General features: G+C 45.9%; 1 protein-coding gene across 3 annotated transcripts in view; it reads right to left on the bottom strand.

Moving 5' to 3' along the window:
- slc25a48 (solute carrier family 25 member 48) overlaps positions 1-14,992 on the bottom strand; it is a 68,472-nt gene that overhangs the window by 30,274 nt on the left and 23,206 nt on the right. For 2 of the 3 annotated variants that reach the window (XM_078230883.1, XM_078230881.1), the window contains exons 2-5: positions 14,479-14,583; positions 1,659-1,702; positions 1,458-1,529; positions 1,114-1,369 (exon numbers count right to left, since the gene is read on the bottom strand). In XM_078230883.1, the coding sequence (XP_078087009.1) occupies positions 1,114-1,369; positions 1,458-1,529; positions 1,659-1,702; positions 14,479-14,569 (463 nt within the window). In that variant the 5' untranslated portion in view covers positions 14,570-14,583. Of the gene's footprint in view, positions 1-1,113; positions 1,370-1,457; positions 1,530-1,658; positions 1,703-3,309; positions 3,432-14,478; positions 14,584-14,992 lie in introns of those variants that run through there. The other variant, XM_078230882.1, reaches the window with a different exon arrangement.

Here is a 14,992-nt window from a genome sequence, read left to right as displayed (position 1 = left end):
GAGCGGTAACAATTTGGAGCTGGCAGTCTACCAGAGTAGTGGAAACACAGATCGTCAATGATTTCTAAAGGGAACTGAATGGGCACTCGAAGGGGATAAACTTGCAGGGTGACAGGGACAGAATGGGGGACTGGGACAGACTGGACTGCTCTACAGGGAAAAATGGGCTGGATGGGCCAAATGGCCTCCTCTTGTGCTGTAAGTGACTCAACAATCTCAAAACGAGACCAGGCTATTACGGAGTGCCCTGTCCAATTTGAACCCAGCACTGGAATCAAAATAACAAATCAAGACTGCTGGAAACACTCGGCAAGTCAGGCAGCACTTCAGAATACTACAGTGCAGGAGAGGCCCTTCGGCCCATTAGGTCTGCACCGACACATGAAAGGCCCTGGCCTGCCCACCTAATCCCACCTGCCAGCACTTGGCCCATAGCCTTGAATGTTATGGCATGCCAAGTACTCATCCAGGTACTTTTTAAAAGGATGTGAGGCAACCCACCTCTACCGCCCCCGCCCCACCCTCCGCCGGGCAGCACATTCCAGACTGCCACCACCCCCTGGGTAAAAAGGTTTTTCCTCAAATCCCCCCTGAGGAGTGAAACTATGCAGTGAGAAATCTGTGCTTTCTCTCCACAGATGTTGCCTGACCCCCTGAGTACTTCCAGAATCCGCGGTGTTTTTTGCAAACCCCAGTGCTGGGTTTGAATGTCTGGATAACACACACAGAGGAAGCTTCTGCAATGAAGAGTCAAAGTGGCGGCACGGTGGCCACTTTCGGTTAACACTGCTGCCTCACAGCGCCAGGAACCCAGGTTCAATTCCAGCCTTGGGTCACTGTCTCCCCATGTCTCCGTGGGTTTCCTCCCACCGTCCAAAGATGTGCAGGTTAGGTTGATTGCTCATGCTAAATTGTCCCCAGTGTCAGGAGATTAGAAGGGTAAGTATGTGGGGTTTTGGTGATAGGGGCTGGGTGAGATTGTGGTTAGTGCAGACTCTATGGGCCTCCCTCTGCACTGTCGGGATTCTATGATTTATGAAGTCTCCGGGGGCATTGCGGGGAGTTGGGGGAAGGGGGGGTGGTGGAGGGGGGGGGGGGGTCACTGAACCTTACCTGGCCTCACAGACTGAGTCTGCATTTGTAGTCTGATCTTGACCAAATCCACCGGGGCACCGATCCCCACCGTGAGCAGCCCTACCACGGCGCTGGCGGCCGCCACATCGGAGAGAGCCGGACCTCGGTGCCCACTCTCACCGTAGCGATACTGACAGATGAACCGCTGGGCATTACCGTACACACCGAGTGCCACCGAGTTATACACAGCGATGCTGGCCAGCGGGAAGGAGAGGCCTTTGAAGAAGCCAGCCACCTAGCAATGGATTCAACATCAATCAGACACCTTCATTTTAATCCCCAACACAAAAGAAAGGCCAATGAACGAGGGAGGGCTTACTTACATGTTCATTCTTAAGGATGGTCAGCACACACTGCACAGTGTTCTTGTACCCATGTCCGGCTTGCAAACGAGTCTGAAAATACAGGGAATAATGAACTCTGGTGATGGGGGAAAGAGGGGCGTCTCCCTGAGCCACTGAAGTTTTTAGCAGTTTTGCCCCATGTCATTTTAACCGCGCTGAAATTGCCAAGTGGAAATTTACCTTTACTGTGTCGAGGGGATGCCCCACGATCACACTCGCAGCACCTACCGCAGAGGGAAGGGGGGGAAGGGGATGTGAAAGAGAAAAAGCTGGTTAGAGTTACAGTAGTCATGATGTGGAGATGCCGGCGTTGGACTGGGATAAACACAGTAAGAAGTCTCACAACACCAGGTTAAAGTCCAACAGGTTTATGTGGTAGCAAACGCCATTAGCTTTCGGAGCACTGCTCCTTCGTCAGGTGAGTGGGAGATCTGTTCACAAACAGCAAACAGGGCATATAAAGACACAAACTCAATTTACAGAATAATGATTGGAATGCGAGTCTTTACAGCTAATCAAGTCTTAAAAGGTACAGACAATGTGAGTGGAGAGAGCATTAAGCACAGGCTAAAGAGATGTGTATTGTCTCCAGACAGGACAGTTAGTGAGATTTTGCAAGCCCAGGCAAGTTGTGGGGGTTACAGATAGTGTGACATGAACCCAAGATCCCGGTTGAGGCTGTCCTCATGTGTGCGGAACTTGGCTATCAGTCTCTGCTCAGCAACTCTGCGCTGTCGTGTGTCGTGACGGCCGCCTTGGAGAACGCTTACCTGAAGATCAGAGGCTGAATACCCGTGACCGCTGAAGTGTTCCCCAACAGGAAGAGAACAGTCTTGCCTGGTGATTGTCGAGCGGTGTATGTTCATCCGTTCGACAATCACCAGGCAAGACTGTTCTCTTCCTGTTGGGAGACACTTCAGCGGTCACGGGCATTCGGCCTCTGATCCTCGGGTAAGCGTTCTCCAAGGCGGCCTTCACGACACACGACAGCGCAGAGTCGCTGAGCAGAGACTGATAGCCAAGTTCCGCACACATGAGGACGGCCTCAACCGGGATCTTGGGTTCATGTCACACTATCTGTAACCCCCACGACTTGCCTGGACTTGCAAAATCTCACTAACTGTCCTGTCTGGAGACAATACACATCTCTTTAACCTGTGCTTAATACTCTCTCCACTCACATTGTCTGTACCTTTAAGACGTGATTAGCTGTAAAGACTCGCATTCCAATCATTATTCTGTAAATTGAGTTTGTGTCTTTATATGCCCTGTTTGCGAACAGATCTCCCACTCACCTGACGAAGGAGCAGCGCTCCGAAAGCTAGTGGCGTTTGCTACCAAATAAACCTGTTGGACTTTAACCTGATGTTGTGAGACTTCTTATAGAGTTACAGTAACCATGGAACACTCTTCCTAACATTGCAATGCTCAATGTCACGGTGATTAACAATTAAAAGCAGGCTCCGGTAGCTTTTGTTTTGATGTGGGGAGGGGGTTGGTAGTGGGGGAGAGAGAGAGAACACTTCCAAGCACATCACAAGAGGGCTGGGTTTTTGGGAGAGAAATTGAACTGTGTTACTTACTGTACACCCCTGAGCCACACACTAGCCCTCAGTGGGAGGAGGAGGCGGGGTGGGAGTTGAACCCAGCAAGCTGGTTAAAGAGAGTACAAAGAGAGAGATAGCCTCTTTAAATTCAACCCTGAAGCCTTTTTTTTAAAAGGCTGGCTTATGCGGAATGTCAAATCAAAGGTAGAACGTAACTTAAACACAAGCAGTCTGAATCAAGGTTCCAGTGAAAGGGGAAAAGAGAGGAAAGAGAGACATATTACCTCCTAACCACCCGGCGATGAAATCGTCCAGCTGAACGTTCGTACCCATTGGGAGCCCTCCCGATGTTGCAGCCTCTGCGCCCGGATCAGCACCGAAGCTGCGGCACTCCCGAGAGGGAGATGGACGGAAACCAGCTGCAGCTTTTTCCGCACAGACCTGACTCCGCCTCCAGCCGCGTGGAATAACATCTGGGTTGGACACCAGGGAGAAGCCGCTGCAATCTTTCCCAACTGTGAAATGTATTCCCTTTCAGAAGACTCCCCCGCCCCACCTCCACCTTTCCAGGGTAGGTTGATTGGTCATGCTAAACTGTCCTTCAGGGTAAGGGAGACTCGCAGTTTATTTATTAATGTCACAAGTGGGCTTACATTTAATGAAGTTGTACCCGTTCGGGTACACTGCGGGAGAATTTAGCACGGCCAGTGCACCTAACCAACTTTCGGACCATGGGTGGAAACCGGAGCACCCAAAAGAAACCCACAGAGACACGGGGAGAATGTGGCAAACTCCACACAGACAGTGATCCAAGCCGGGAATCGAACCCAGGTCCCTGGAGCTGTGAAGCAGCAGTGCAATAACCACTGTGCTGCCCACATTCACACTGCAATGAAGTCATTGTGAAAATCCCCTAGCTGCCACACTCCGGTGCCTGTTCGGGTACACTGAGGGAGAATTTAGCAGGGCCAATGCACCTAACCAGCACGTCTTTCGGACCGGGGAGAAAACCTGAGCCCCCGGAGAAAACCCACACAGTCACGGGGAGAATGTGTAAACTCCACACACACTGTGACCCAAGCTGGGAATCGAACCCGGGTCCCTGGAGCTGTGAGGCAGCAGTGCTAACCATTGCGTCACCGTGCCGCCATGGATAAATATATGGGGTTACAGGGATAGAGCCTGGGTAGGCTTATTGTCAGTGCAGACTTGATGGGCCAAATGGCCATCTTTTGCACTGTAGGTATTCTATGATTCTTCTTCCTTTAAATTTTGCAACAGTTTCCACCCCCCCGCCCCGCCCCGCCCCGCCCCGCCCCCCATGTCATTCAATCCAGTTTCACCGATTTTCCAAAGAGTAATTAGGAAGGAAGTGTTGCATGTTTATGGGTAGAGTTTACAGTAAACAGATCCCTCGATCCTATGCAATTTGCTAATTCGCTAGTTTCTAGATATACTGGAGGCCGCTGGGTTCAATTCTCCCATGTGTATTGTCTCCAGACAGGACAGTTAGTGAGATTTTGCAAGCCCAGGCAAGTTGTGGGGGTTACAGATAGTGTGACATGAACCCAAGATCCCGGTTGAGGCTGTCCTCATGTGTGCGGAACTTGGCTATCAGTCTCTGCTCAGCAACTCTGCGCTGTCGTGTGTCGTGACGGCCGCTGGGTTCAATTCTCCCATTGACCACTCTTTCACAGAAATATGTTAATAGTCCAAATCTTCCAGATGATCAGAGGCAGGGCATACTCAGGAAGATGTCCCAACGCACCAACTCTGTGGAATTTCCCAGAAAGTTTGAACCTCCTTCAACCATTTTCCTCTGTGCCAAGTGTGGTTCCAACCAACAGAAAGCTTTTTCCCTGATTCCCATTGACTCCAGTTTTGCAACGGCTCCTTGATGCCACACTTAGTCAAATGTTGCCTTGATATCAAGGACAGTCACAAGCAGTTCTTTTATCCATATTTGAACTAAGTCTGTACTAGAGTCAGGAGCTGTGTGACCCAGGTGGAACCAAGTTGAGTGTCAGTGAGAAGAAATGTAGTTCCCTCTGCCTAACCATTAAAAATCACTGATTATTTCCAGCTGCTGCCATAGTGTTCTTACCCCACACCATCCCCCTCACTGGCCATTATTTAAACCTGAACCAAACTATAGAATACAAATGCAGGGATATACAGCTGAGGCTTTATAAGGCTCTGGTCAGACCACATTTGGAATACTGTGAGCAATTTTGGGCCCTGTATCTAAGGAAACATGTGCTGGCACTCAGAGATGGTCCAAAGGAGGTTCATGAGAATGATCCTGGGAATGAAAAGCTTAACATATGAGAAGTGTTTGAGGACTCTGGGTCTGTACCTGATTGAATTTAGAAGGATGAGTGGGGATCTCATTGAAACCCACAGAACACTGAAAGGCCTGGATAGAGTGGACGTGGGGAAGATGTTTTCAGTGTAAGGGGAGATTAGGATCTGAGGGCACAACCTTAGAGTAAAGGGACAACCCTTTAGCACTGAGATGAGGAGGAATTTCTTCAGCTAGAGGGTGGTGAATCAAGGGAATTTATTGCCACAGAAGGCTGTGAAGGCCAGGTCATTGAGTGTATTTAAGACAGAGATAAATAGGTTCTTGATTTGTAAGGGGATCAAAGGTTACAGGAAAAAGGAGGGAGAATGGGATTGAGAAACATATGAGCCATGATTGAATGCTGGAGCAGACACGATGGGCTGAATGGCCTAATTCTGCTTTGATATCTTATGGTCTTATTGATAAGTGCAGTACCCTGTACAAAACAGAGTTGGGCAGGGTGAAGATGAAATATGAGTGTAAGCTAGCTAATAATATAAAAGAAGATAGGAAGAGTTTTTTTCGATATATAAAAGGTAAGAGAGAGGCAAAAATAGACATTGGACCACTGGAAAATGAGGCTGGAGAAGTAATAGTAGGAAACAAAGAAATGGCAGAGGAACTGAATAGTTACTTTGCATCAGTCTTCACGATTGAAGACACAAATGGGATGTCAGAGCTCCGGGAGAGTCATGGGGCGCAGGTGAGTGTAGTGGCCATCACTAAGGAGAAGGTACTGGGGAAACTGAAAGGTTTGAAGATGGATAAATCACCTGGACCAGAATGGACTACATCCCAGGGTTCTAAAAGAGATAGCTGAGGAAATTGGGGAGGCATTGGTGGTGATCTTTCAGGAATCACTGGAGGCAGGGCGGGTCCCAGAGGACTGGAAAGTAGATAATGTAACACCGCTGTTTAAGGAGGGAGGGAGGCAGCAGATGGGAAATTATAGGTCGGTTAGCCTGACTTTGGTCATTGGCAAGATTTTAGAGACCATTATTAAAGATGAGATCGTGGTGTACCTGGAAGTGCATAAAAATAGGACTGAGTCTGCACGGCTTCATCAAGGGGAGTCATGTCTGACAAATCTGTTAGAGTTCTTTGAGGAGGTAACAAGGAAGTTAGATAAAAAAGAACCAGTGGATGTGCTTTATTTAGATTTCCAGAAGGCCTTTGACAAGATGCCGCATAGGAGACTGTTAAATAAGCTAAGAGCCCATGATGTTAAGGGTAAGATCCTGGCATGGATAGAGAATTGGCAGACTGGCAGAAGACAGAGAGTGGGGATAAAGGGGTCTTTTCCAGGATGGCAGCCAAGGACTAGTGGTGTGCCTCAGGGATGGGTGCTGGGACCACAAATTTTCACAATATACATGAACAATTTGGAAGAAGGAACTGAAGGCACTGTTGCTAAGTTTGCAGAAGATAGAGACAGGATCTACAGGCATTTAGAGACGCAAGTACTGATTAGGGACAGTCAGCATGGCTTTGCGAGTGGAAAATCATGTCTCACAAATTTGATTGAGTTTTTTGAAGGGGTAACCAAGAAGGCAGATGAGGACAGTGCAGTTGATGTTGTCTACATGGACTTTAGCAAGGCCTTTGACAAGGTACTGCATGGTAGATTGTTGCAGAAGGTTAAATCTCACGGGATCCAGGGTGAGGTATCTAAATGGATACAAAATTGGCTTCTTGACAGAAGCCAGAGGGTGGTTGTAGAGAATTGTTTCTCAAACTGGAGGCCTGTGACCAGCGGTGTGCCTCAGGGATCAGTGCTGGGTCCACTGTTATTTGTCATTTATATTAATGATTTGGATGAGAATATAAGAGGCATGGTTAGTAAGTTTGCAAATGACACTAAGATTGGTGGCATAGTGGACAGTGAAAAAAGTTATCTCCAATTGCAACGGGATCTTGATCAATTGGGCCAGTGGGCTGACGAATGGCAGATGGAGTTTAATTTAGACAAATGCGAGGTGATGCATTTTGGTAGATTGAACCAGGGCAGGACTTACTCAGTTAATGGTAGGGCATTGGGGAGAGTTACAGAACAAAGAGATCTAGGGGTACATGTTCATAGCTCCTTGAAAGTGGAGTCACAGGTGGACAGAGTGGTGAAGAAGGCATTCGGCATGCTTGGTTTCATCGGTCAGAACATTGAATACAGGAGTTGGAATGTCTTCTTGAAGTTGCACAAGACATTGGTAAGGCCACACTTGGAATACTGTGTGCAATTCTGGTCACCCTATTATAGAAAGGATATTATTAAACTAGAAAGAATGCAGAAAAGATTTACTAGGATGCTACCGGGACTTGATGGTTTGAGTTATAAGGAGAGGCTGAATAGACTGGGACTTTTTTCTCTGGAGTGTAGGAGGCTTAGGGATGATCTTATAGAGGTCTATAAAATAATGAGGGGCACAGATCAGCTCGATAGTCAATATCTTTTCCCAAAGGTAGGGGAGTCTAAAACTAGAGGGCATAGGTTTAAGGTGAGAGGGGAGAGATACAAAAATGTCCAGAGGGGCAATTTTTTCACACAGAGGGTGGTGAGTATCTGGAACAAGCTGCCAGAGGCAGTAATAGAGGCGGGTACAATTTTGTCTTTTAAAAAGCATTTAGATAGTTACATGGGTACAATGGGTATAGAGGGATCTAGGTCAAATGCAGGTAATTGGGATTAGCTTAGGGGTTTTTTAAAAAAAAGGGCAGCAAGGACAGGTTGCGCAGAAGGGCCTGTTTCCTTGCTGTAAACCTCTATAACTCTATGACTCTGTTTGATTGATGAAAATTACTTTATTATCATGGATGCATTGTTACAGCCTCCCCTTTGAAAACAACCACCTGCAGTATCCTGCTGACTTCAACACCCATCGTAAAACCAAAGTGATTTGTCACAAGTGAACAGACCGCATACTCAGCCTAGAGTTTAAAAGCCTTCTTTTCAGAAATTACCCATATTTCGAATCAGGCCATAGTGGTGTCCTTATCCTGCTTGGTCATTTTAGTATGAGATAATAGCTCACTGGCTACATTCCCCTCTTTGATACCACAGGCGGGATTTTACAGCCTTGCTCATCCCAAAACCTGTAAAATCATAAGATCATAAGACATAGGAGCAGAATTAGGCCACTCGGCCCATCGAGTCTGCTCTGCCATTCAATCATGGCTGATCTTTTTCTCATCCCCATTCTCCTGCCTTTTCCCCATAACCCCTGAACCCCTTATTCATCAAGAACCTATCTATCTCTGTCTTAAAGACACTCAATGACCTGGCCTCTACAACCTTCTGCAGCAAAGAGTTTTGCAGATTCACCACTCTCTGGATGAAGAAATTCCTCCTCATCTCTGTTTTAAAGGATCGTCCCTTTAGCCTGAGGTTGTGCCCTCTGGTTCTAGTTTTTCCTACTAGTGGAAACATCCTCTCCACGTCCACTCTATCTAGGCCTCGCAGTATCCTGTAAGTTTCAATAAGATCCTCCCCCCTCATCCTTCTAAACTCCAATGAGTACAAACCCAGAGTCCTCAACTGTTCCTCATACGACAAGCTCTTCATTCCAGGGATCATTCTTGTGAACCTTCTCTGGACCCTTTCCAAGGCCAGCACATCCTTCCTTAGAAATGCGGCCCACCTGAGGTCAACGGACCTTCCCAATGTCCGCCCTCGCTCCCTCCGATTCCCGTGATGGGTGGGGCAGTAAACTTCCAGCTTATACCTTCATTAAAACATTGGATCACAACGTCAGCACGTTCGGGCATTCTACTATCTACAGGTCCACTTTAAAATTACATTTTCAAAAAAATGCAGAACTACACTAAGACTACACTAATTGGTTTCTATCACAATTATAACTCATTTAGTTTAAAACCATTAGGTATGAGATATCCTACTCTTCCAGTCAGGAGCATTTCTTTACAGAAGCGCATACATTCTCCTTTTTTCTAATACCATTTGAATTTGTTTTTTCCATCTTCTTCACAGTACAGTCATAAATAATTTTTACATTGTTATTGATAACATCACCATGTTCACAATATAGGATAATATACATACCCTTGGATGTATTTGCACATTGTTTCCCCAATTCCATATATCATCCTACCCTGTGTTTTCCTTGATATCTTTAATTTCCTCATCAATTTCTTGTTTAATCTTTACATATGTTTTAAATACTTCTTCCAGCTGTCGTCTTAATGTTTTTAATCATCATCTAGTTTTGGAATATCTGTGAAATAATTTTCTCGATATTCACTCAATTCTTCAATGACGTTAATTGTAACTTGTTCTCCAACATGTATGTCAATGAGGTCGATTTGTTCAATCATTGCTGGTGTCTCAGGTTTAAAACAGAAGGTGGGGTGATGGATAGAGTAAATTTCTGTATTGTAATGTATCTCTACAACATGTTCCACCTCCCATATACCCCACTTTTATCGATGTCCTTTCATATTTCTCTATCTCCCAAGTACAATTAACTTCCTTTTCAGATTTGAATTCACATTTAGTTATGTCAGTCTCATAGATAGGATGGGGACATATTACTAACTGATCGGTTTTTTGACACTGTTCTAATCCAGATTCCATCAGTTCTCCATTCATTTCTACCTCAATCTGCAGAATCCCTTCAATGCTCATTTGTACTCCTGGTTGATCTTAATCTGGTATACCTATATTGTTGACTAATTACTTTCATTCCTTCTTTCTTTTCCAGTATAACGGATGACATGGTGCCACAGTGATTAGCACAGCTGCCCCACAGTGCCAGGGACCTGTGTTCAATTCCCAGCTTGGGTCACTGTCTGTGCAGAGTCTGCACGTTCTCCCCGTGTCTGTGTGCGTATCCTCCAGGTGCTCTGGTTTCCTCCCACAGTCCAAAAGATGTGCTGGCTAGGTGCATTGGCCATGCTAAATTCTCCCTCAGTGTACGCGAACAGGCGCCAGATTTTCGCAGTAACTTCATTGCAGTGTTAATGTGACTCGAATAAATACATTTTATACTTTATTCCCAACACCATTCCTATTGCTCTTAGTAGTAGGACCCATGCAATCTGAACAACACCCTCACTAACTTCCATAACTGGCACATTGTTATTTGAACATTATTTTCTCAATTTGTTAAATTTCCAATCTGTTCATTGTTAATCCATGAAGGCACTATTCCCTAATCCACTTCCACCAAATATTCTCTTAATTACTCGATCATCCAGTTTAGAACATAGAACAGCACAGAACAGGCCCTTCGGCCCACGATGTTGTGCCGAGCTTTATCTGAAACCAAGATCAAGCTATCCCACTCCCTATCATGCTGGTGCGCTCCATGTGCCTATCCAATAACCGCTTAAATGTTCCTAAAGTGTCTGACTCCACTATCACTGCAGGCAGTCCATTCCACACCCCAACCACTCTCTGCGTAAAGAACCTACCTCTGATATCCTTCCTATATCTCCCACCACGAACCCTATAGTTATGCCCCCTTGTAATAGCTCCATCCACCCGAGGAAATAGTCTCTGAACGTTCACTCTATCTATCCCCTTCATCATTTTATAAACCTCTATTAAGTCTCCCCTCAGCCTCCTCCGCTCCAGAGAGAACAGCCCTAGCTCCCTCAACCTTTCCTCATAAGACCTACCCTCCAAACCAGGCAGCATCCCGGTTAATCTCCTCTGCACTCTTTCCAGCGCTTCCACATCCTTCTTATAGTGAGGTGACCAGAACTGCACACAATATTCCAAATGTGGTCTCACCAAGGTCCTGTACAGTTGCAGCATAACCCCACGGCTCTTAAACTCCAACCCCCTGTTAATAAAAGCTAACACACTATAGGCCTTCTTCACAGCTCTATCCACTTGAGTGGCAACCTTTAGAGATCTGTGGATATGGACCCCAAGATCTCTCTGTTCCTCCACAGTCTTCAGAACCCTACCTATGACCCTGTAATCCACATTTAGATTAGTCCTACCAAAATGAATCACCTCACATTTATCAGGGTTAAACTCCATTTGCCATTTTTCAGCCCAGCTTTGCATCCTCTCTATGTCTCTTTGCAGCCTACAACAGCACTCCACCTCATCCACTACTCCACCAATCTTGGTGTCATCAGCAAATTTACTGATCCACCCTTCAGCCCCCTCCTCTAAGTCATTAATAAAAATCACAAAGAGCAGAGGACCAAGCACTGATCCCTGCGGCACTCCGCTAGCAACCTGCCTCCAATCTGAAAATTTTCCATCGACCACCACCCTCTGTCTTCGATCAGACAGCCAGTTACCTATCCAATCGGCCAACTTTCCCTCTATCCCACACCTCCTCACTTTCATCATAAGCCGACCATGGGGGACCTTATCAAACGCCTTACTAAAATCCATGTATATGACATCAACTGCCCTACCTTCATCAACACACTTAGTTACCTCCTCAAAAAATTCTATCAAATTTGTGAGGCACGACTTGCCCTTCACGAATCCGTGCTGACTATCCCGGATTAATCCGCATCTTTCTAAATGGTCGTAAATCCCATCTCTAAGGACCTTTTCCATCAATTTACCAACCACCGAAGTAAGACTAACCGGTCTATAATTACCAGGGTCATTTCTATTCCCTTTCTTAAACAGAGGAACAACATTCGCCATTCTCCAGTCCTCTGGCACCATCCCCGTGGACAGTGAGGACCCAAAGATCAAAGCCAAAGGCTCTGCAATCTCATCCCTTGCCTCCCAAAGAATCCTAGGATACATTTCATCAGGCCCAGGGGACTTATCGACCTTCAGTTTATTCAAAACTGCCAGGACATCCTCCCTCCGAACATCTATTTCCTCCAGCCTATTAGCCTGTAACACCTTCTCTTCCTCAAAAACATGGCCCCTCTCCTTGGTGAACACAGAAGAAAAGTATTCATTCATCACCTCGCCTATCTTTACTGACTCCATACACAAGTTCCCACTACTGTCCTTGACCGGCCCTAACCTCACCCTGGTCATTCTTTCATTCCTCACATAAGAGTAAAAAGCCTTGGGGTTTTCCATGATCCGACCCGCCAAGGACTTCCCATGTCCCCTCCTAGCTCTCCTAAGCCCCTTTTTCAGCTCGTTCCTTGCTAACTTGTAACCCTCAATCGAGCCATCTGAACCTTGTTTCCTCATCCCTACATAAGCTTCCCTCTTCCTTTTCACAAGACATTCCACCTCTTTCGTGAACCATGGTTCCCTCACTCGGCCATTTCCTCCCTGCCTGACAGGGACCTATCAAGGACATCCAGTATTTGTTCCTTGAAAAAGTTCCACTTTTCATTAGTGCCTTTCCCTGACAGTTTCTGTTCCCAACTTATGCCCCCTAATTCTTGCCTAATCGCAGCATAATTACCCCTCCCCCAATTGTAAACCTTGCCCTGCCGTACAGCCCTATCCCTCTCCATTGCAATAACAAAAGACACCGAATTGTGGTCACTATCTCCAAAGTGCTCTCCCACAACCAAATCTAACACTTGGCCCGGTTCATTTCCCAGTACCAAATCCAATGTGGCCTCACCTCTTGTCGGCCTATCCACATATTGTGTCAGGAAACCCTCCTGCACACACTGCACAAAAACTGCCCCATCCGAACTATTTGACCTACAAAGGTTCCAATCAATATTTGGAAAGTTAAAGTCCCCCATGACAACTACCCTGTGACCCCCACACATATCCATAATCTGCTTAGCAATTTCTTCCTCCACATCTCTATTACTATTTGGGGGCCTATAGTAAACTCCTAACAACGTGACCGCTCCTTTCCTATTTCTAACCTCAGCCCATATTACCTCAGTGTGCAGATCCCCCTTGAAGTGCCTTTCCGCAGCCGTTAAACTATCTTTGATTAACAATGCCACTCCTCCACCTCTTTTACCAGCTTCCCTACACTTAGTGAAACATCTATACCCCGGAACGTCCAACAACCATTCCTGTCCTTGTTCTACCCACGTCTCCATAATGGCCACAACATCGTAGTCCCAAGTACCAATCCACGCCCCAAGTTCATCTACCTTGTTCCGGATGCTCCTTGCATTGAAGTAGACACACTTCAACCCACCTTCCTGTCTACCGGTACCCACCCTTGACCCTGATACCTTCCCCTGGTTTTTAAAGTTTAAAGTTTTAAAGTTTATTTATTAGTCACAAGTAAGGCTTACATTAACACTGCAATGAAGTTACAGTGAAATTCCCCTAGTCGCCACAATCCGGCGCCTGTTCGGGTCAATGCACCTAACCAGCACGTCTTTCAGAATGTGGGAGGAAACCCACGCAGACAAAGGGCGAACGTGCAAACTCCACACAGACAGTGACCCAAATTGGGAATCGAACCCCGGTCCCTGGCATTGTGAGGCAGCAGTGCTAACCACTCTGCTGCCGTGCCACCCCATGACTCCCATAGATACTACAAATTGTTCTATTCTGTCCTGTCTTCAATCTTTTGATTTGATCTAAGAGCTGATAAATAGTTTTCACATGACTCTGCAACACTTTCACTATCATTTTTCCAGTTTGTATCAGATGTTGTCCTTCCTGCTCTGTACCAGTCTGGTTTTGATTCATATCGTTTAGTGATTTCTGAGTTTGTCATGTTATGGTCCTTAATTTACTGTTCAGATTTTGTACATCGAGGGTGTTTACAATAGACATTCCTGCTTCCTAAACTCCGAGCATTCCTTCTACAATTCCCTATGCCTTTCTTGTAACCTTTTTTTGTTTATTATTTTGACCAATTTCTTCATTAGTTTCTCGTACAACTGCCTAAGGACTTCTGGGCACCAATGAGGTTGATGAATATCTGTTAAATTTAACTCGGTATTAACTCGTACTGAATGTCGTCATACAATAGCAAATCTTCGCACCAGACCGTTCTTTGGTCCTTGTGTTTGTTCAGGACACTGTTTTATTGGTTTCAATTGACTCCGTGGTAGGTATCACCGTGGAGGTCAAGATGGTGGCTGTGATTATTGACTTTCATCACATTTTATAGATATGATTGTACTTGCACATTGAGGCTGTAAGGATGAATCAGAATCCTGACTTGCTTTCTTAGGGCTAGCACACCCATATCCAGTAAGAAGCTGTCCCTTTAAATACATGCACCTTGTCGAAGCACTGGCTGCTTTTGAAATCGTATTGTGCCGGGCTCATCCCAATGATACTTCTCCTTCGGAGGTGATGCTTCAACATACATGAGATCGAGAAATTCTGAAGAACAATGGATACATAAATGCTAATTTAAAGGGACTTCAATGATTGTATATACTTATATACCAGTACACCAAGTACAATATTCGCCAGGTCCTGTGTCTTCCATATATGATCCAGTTTGTGGAGTGTCTTCTGGTATTTCAGGGGTTAATGCCTCACAGTATGCTGACATCTTGACGTGACTTTCATTAATGGTTACCTCTGTTAATCCAGTTGTGTTATTGATCTTCATAATCAGCACACTCATTAACGTACCATAGGTTTTCATAGAATACTACAGCGCAGAAGGAGGTCATTTGGCCCATCGAGTCTGCACCAACCACAATCCCACCCAAGCCCTATCCCCATAACTCCATGCATTTACCCTAGCTAGTCCCCCTGACACCAAGGGGCAACTTAGCATGGC

This window comes from Mustelus asterias, chromosome 16 (genome assembly GCF_964213995.1).
Source record: "Mustelus asterias chromosome 16, sMusAst1.hap1.1, whole genome shotgun sequence".
In the NCBI taxonomy this organism is placed as follows: domain Eukaryota; kingdom Metazoa; phylum Chordata; class Chondrichthyes; order Carcharhiniformes; family Triakidae; genus Mustelus; species Mustelus asterias.
This window is presented reverse-complemented; position numbering and strand designations above follow the sequence as displayed.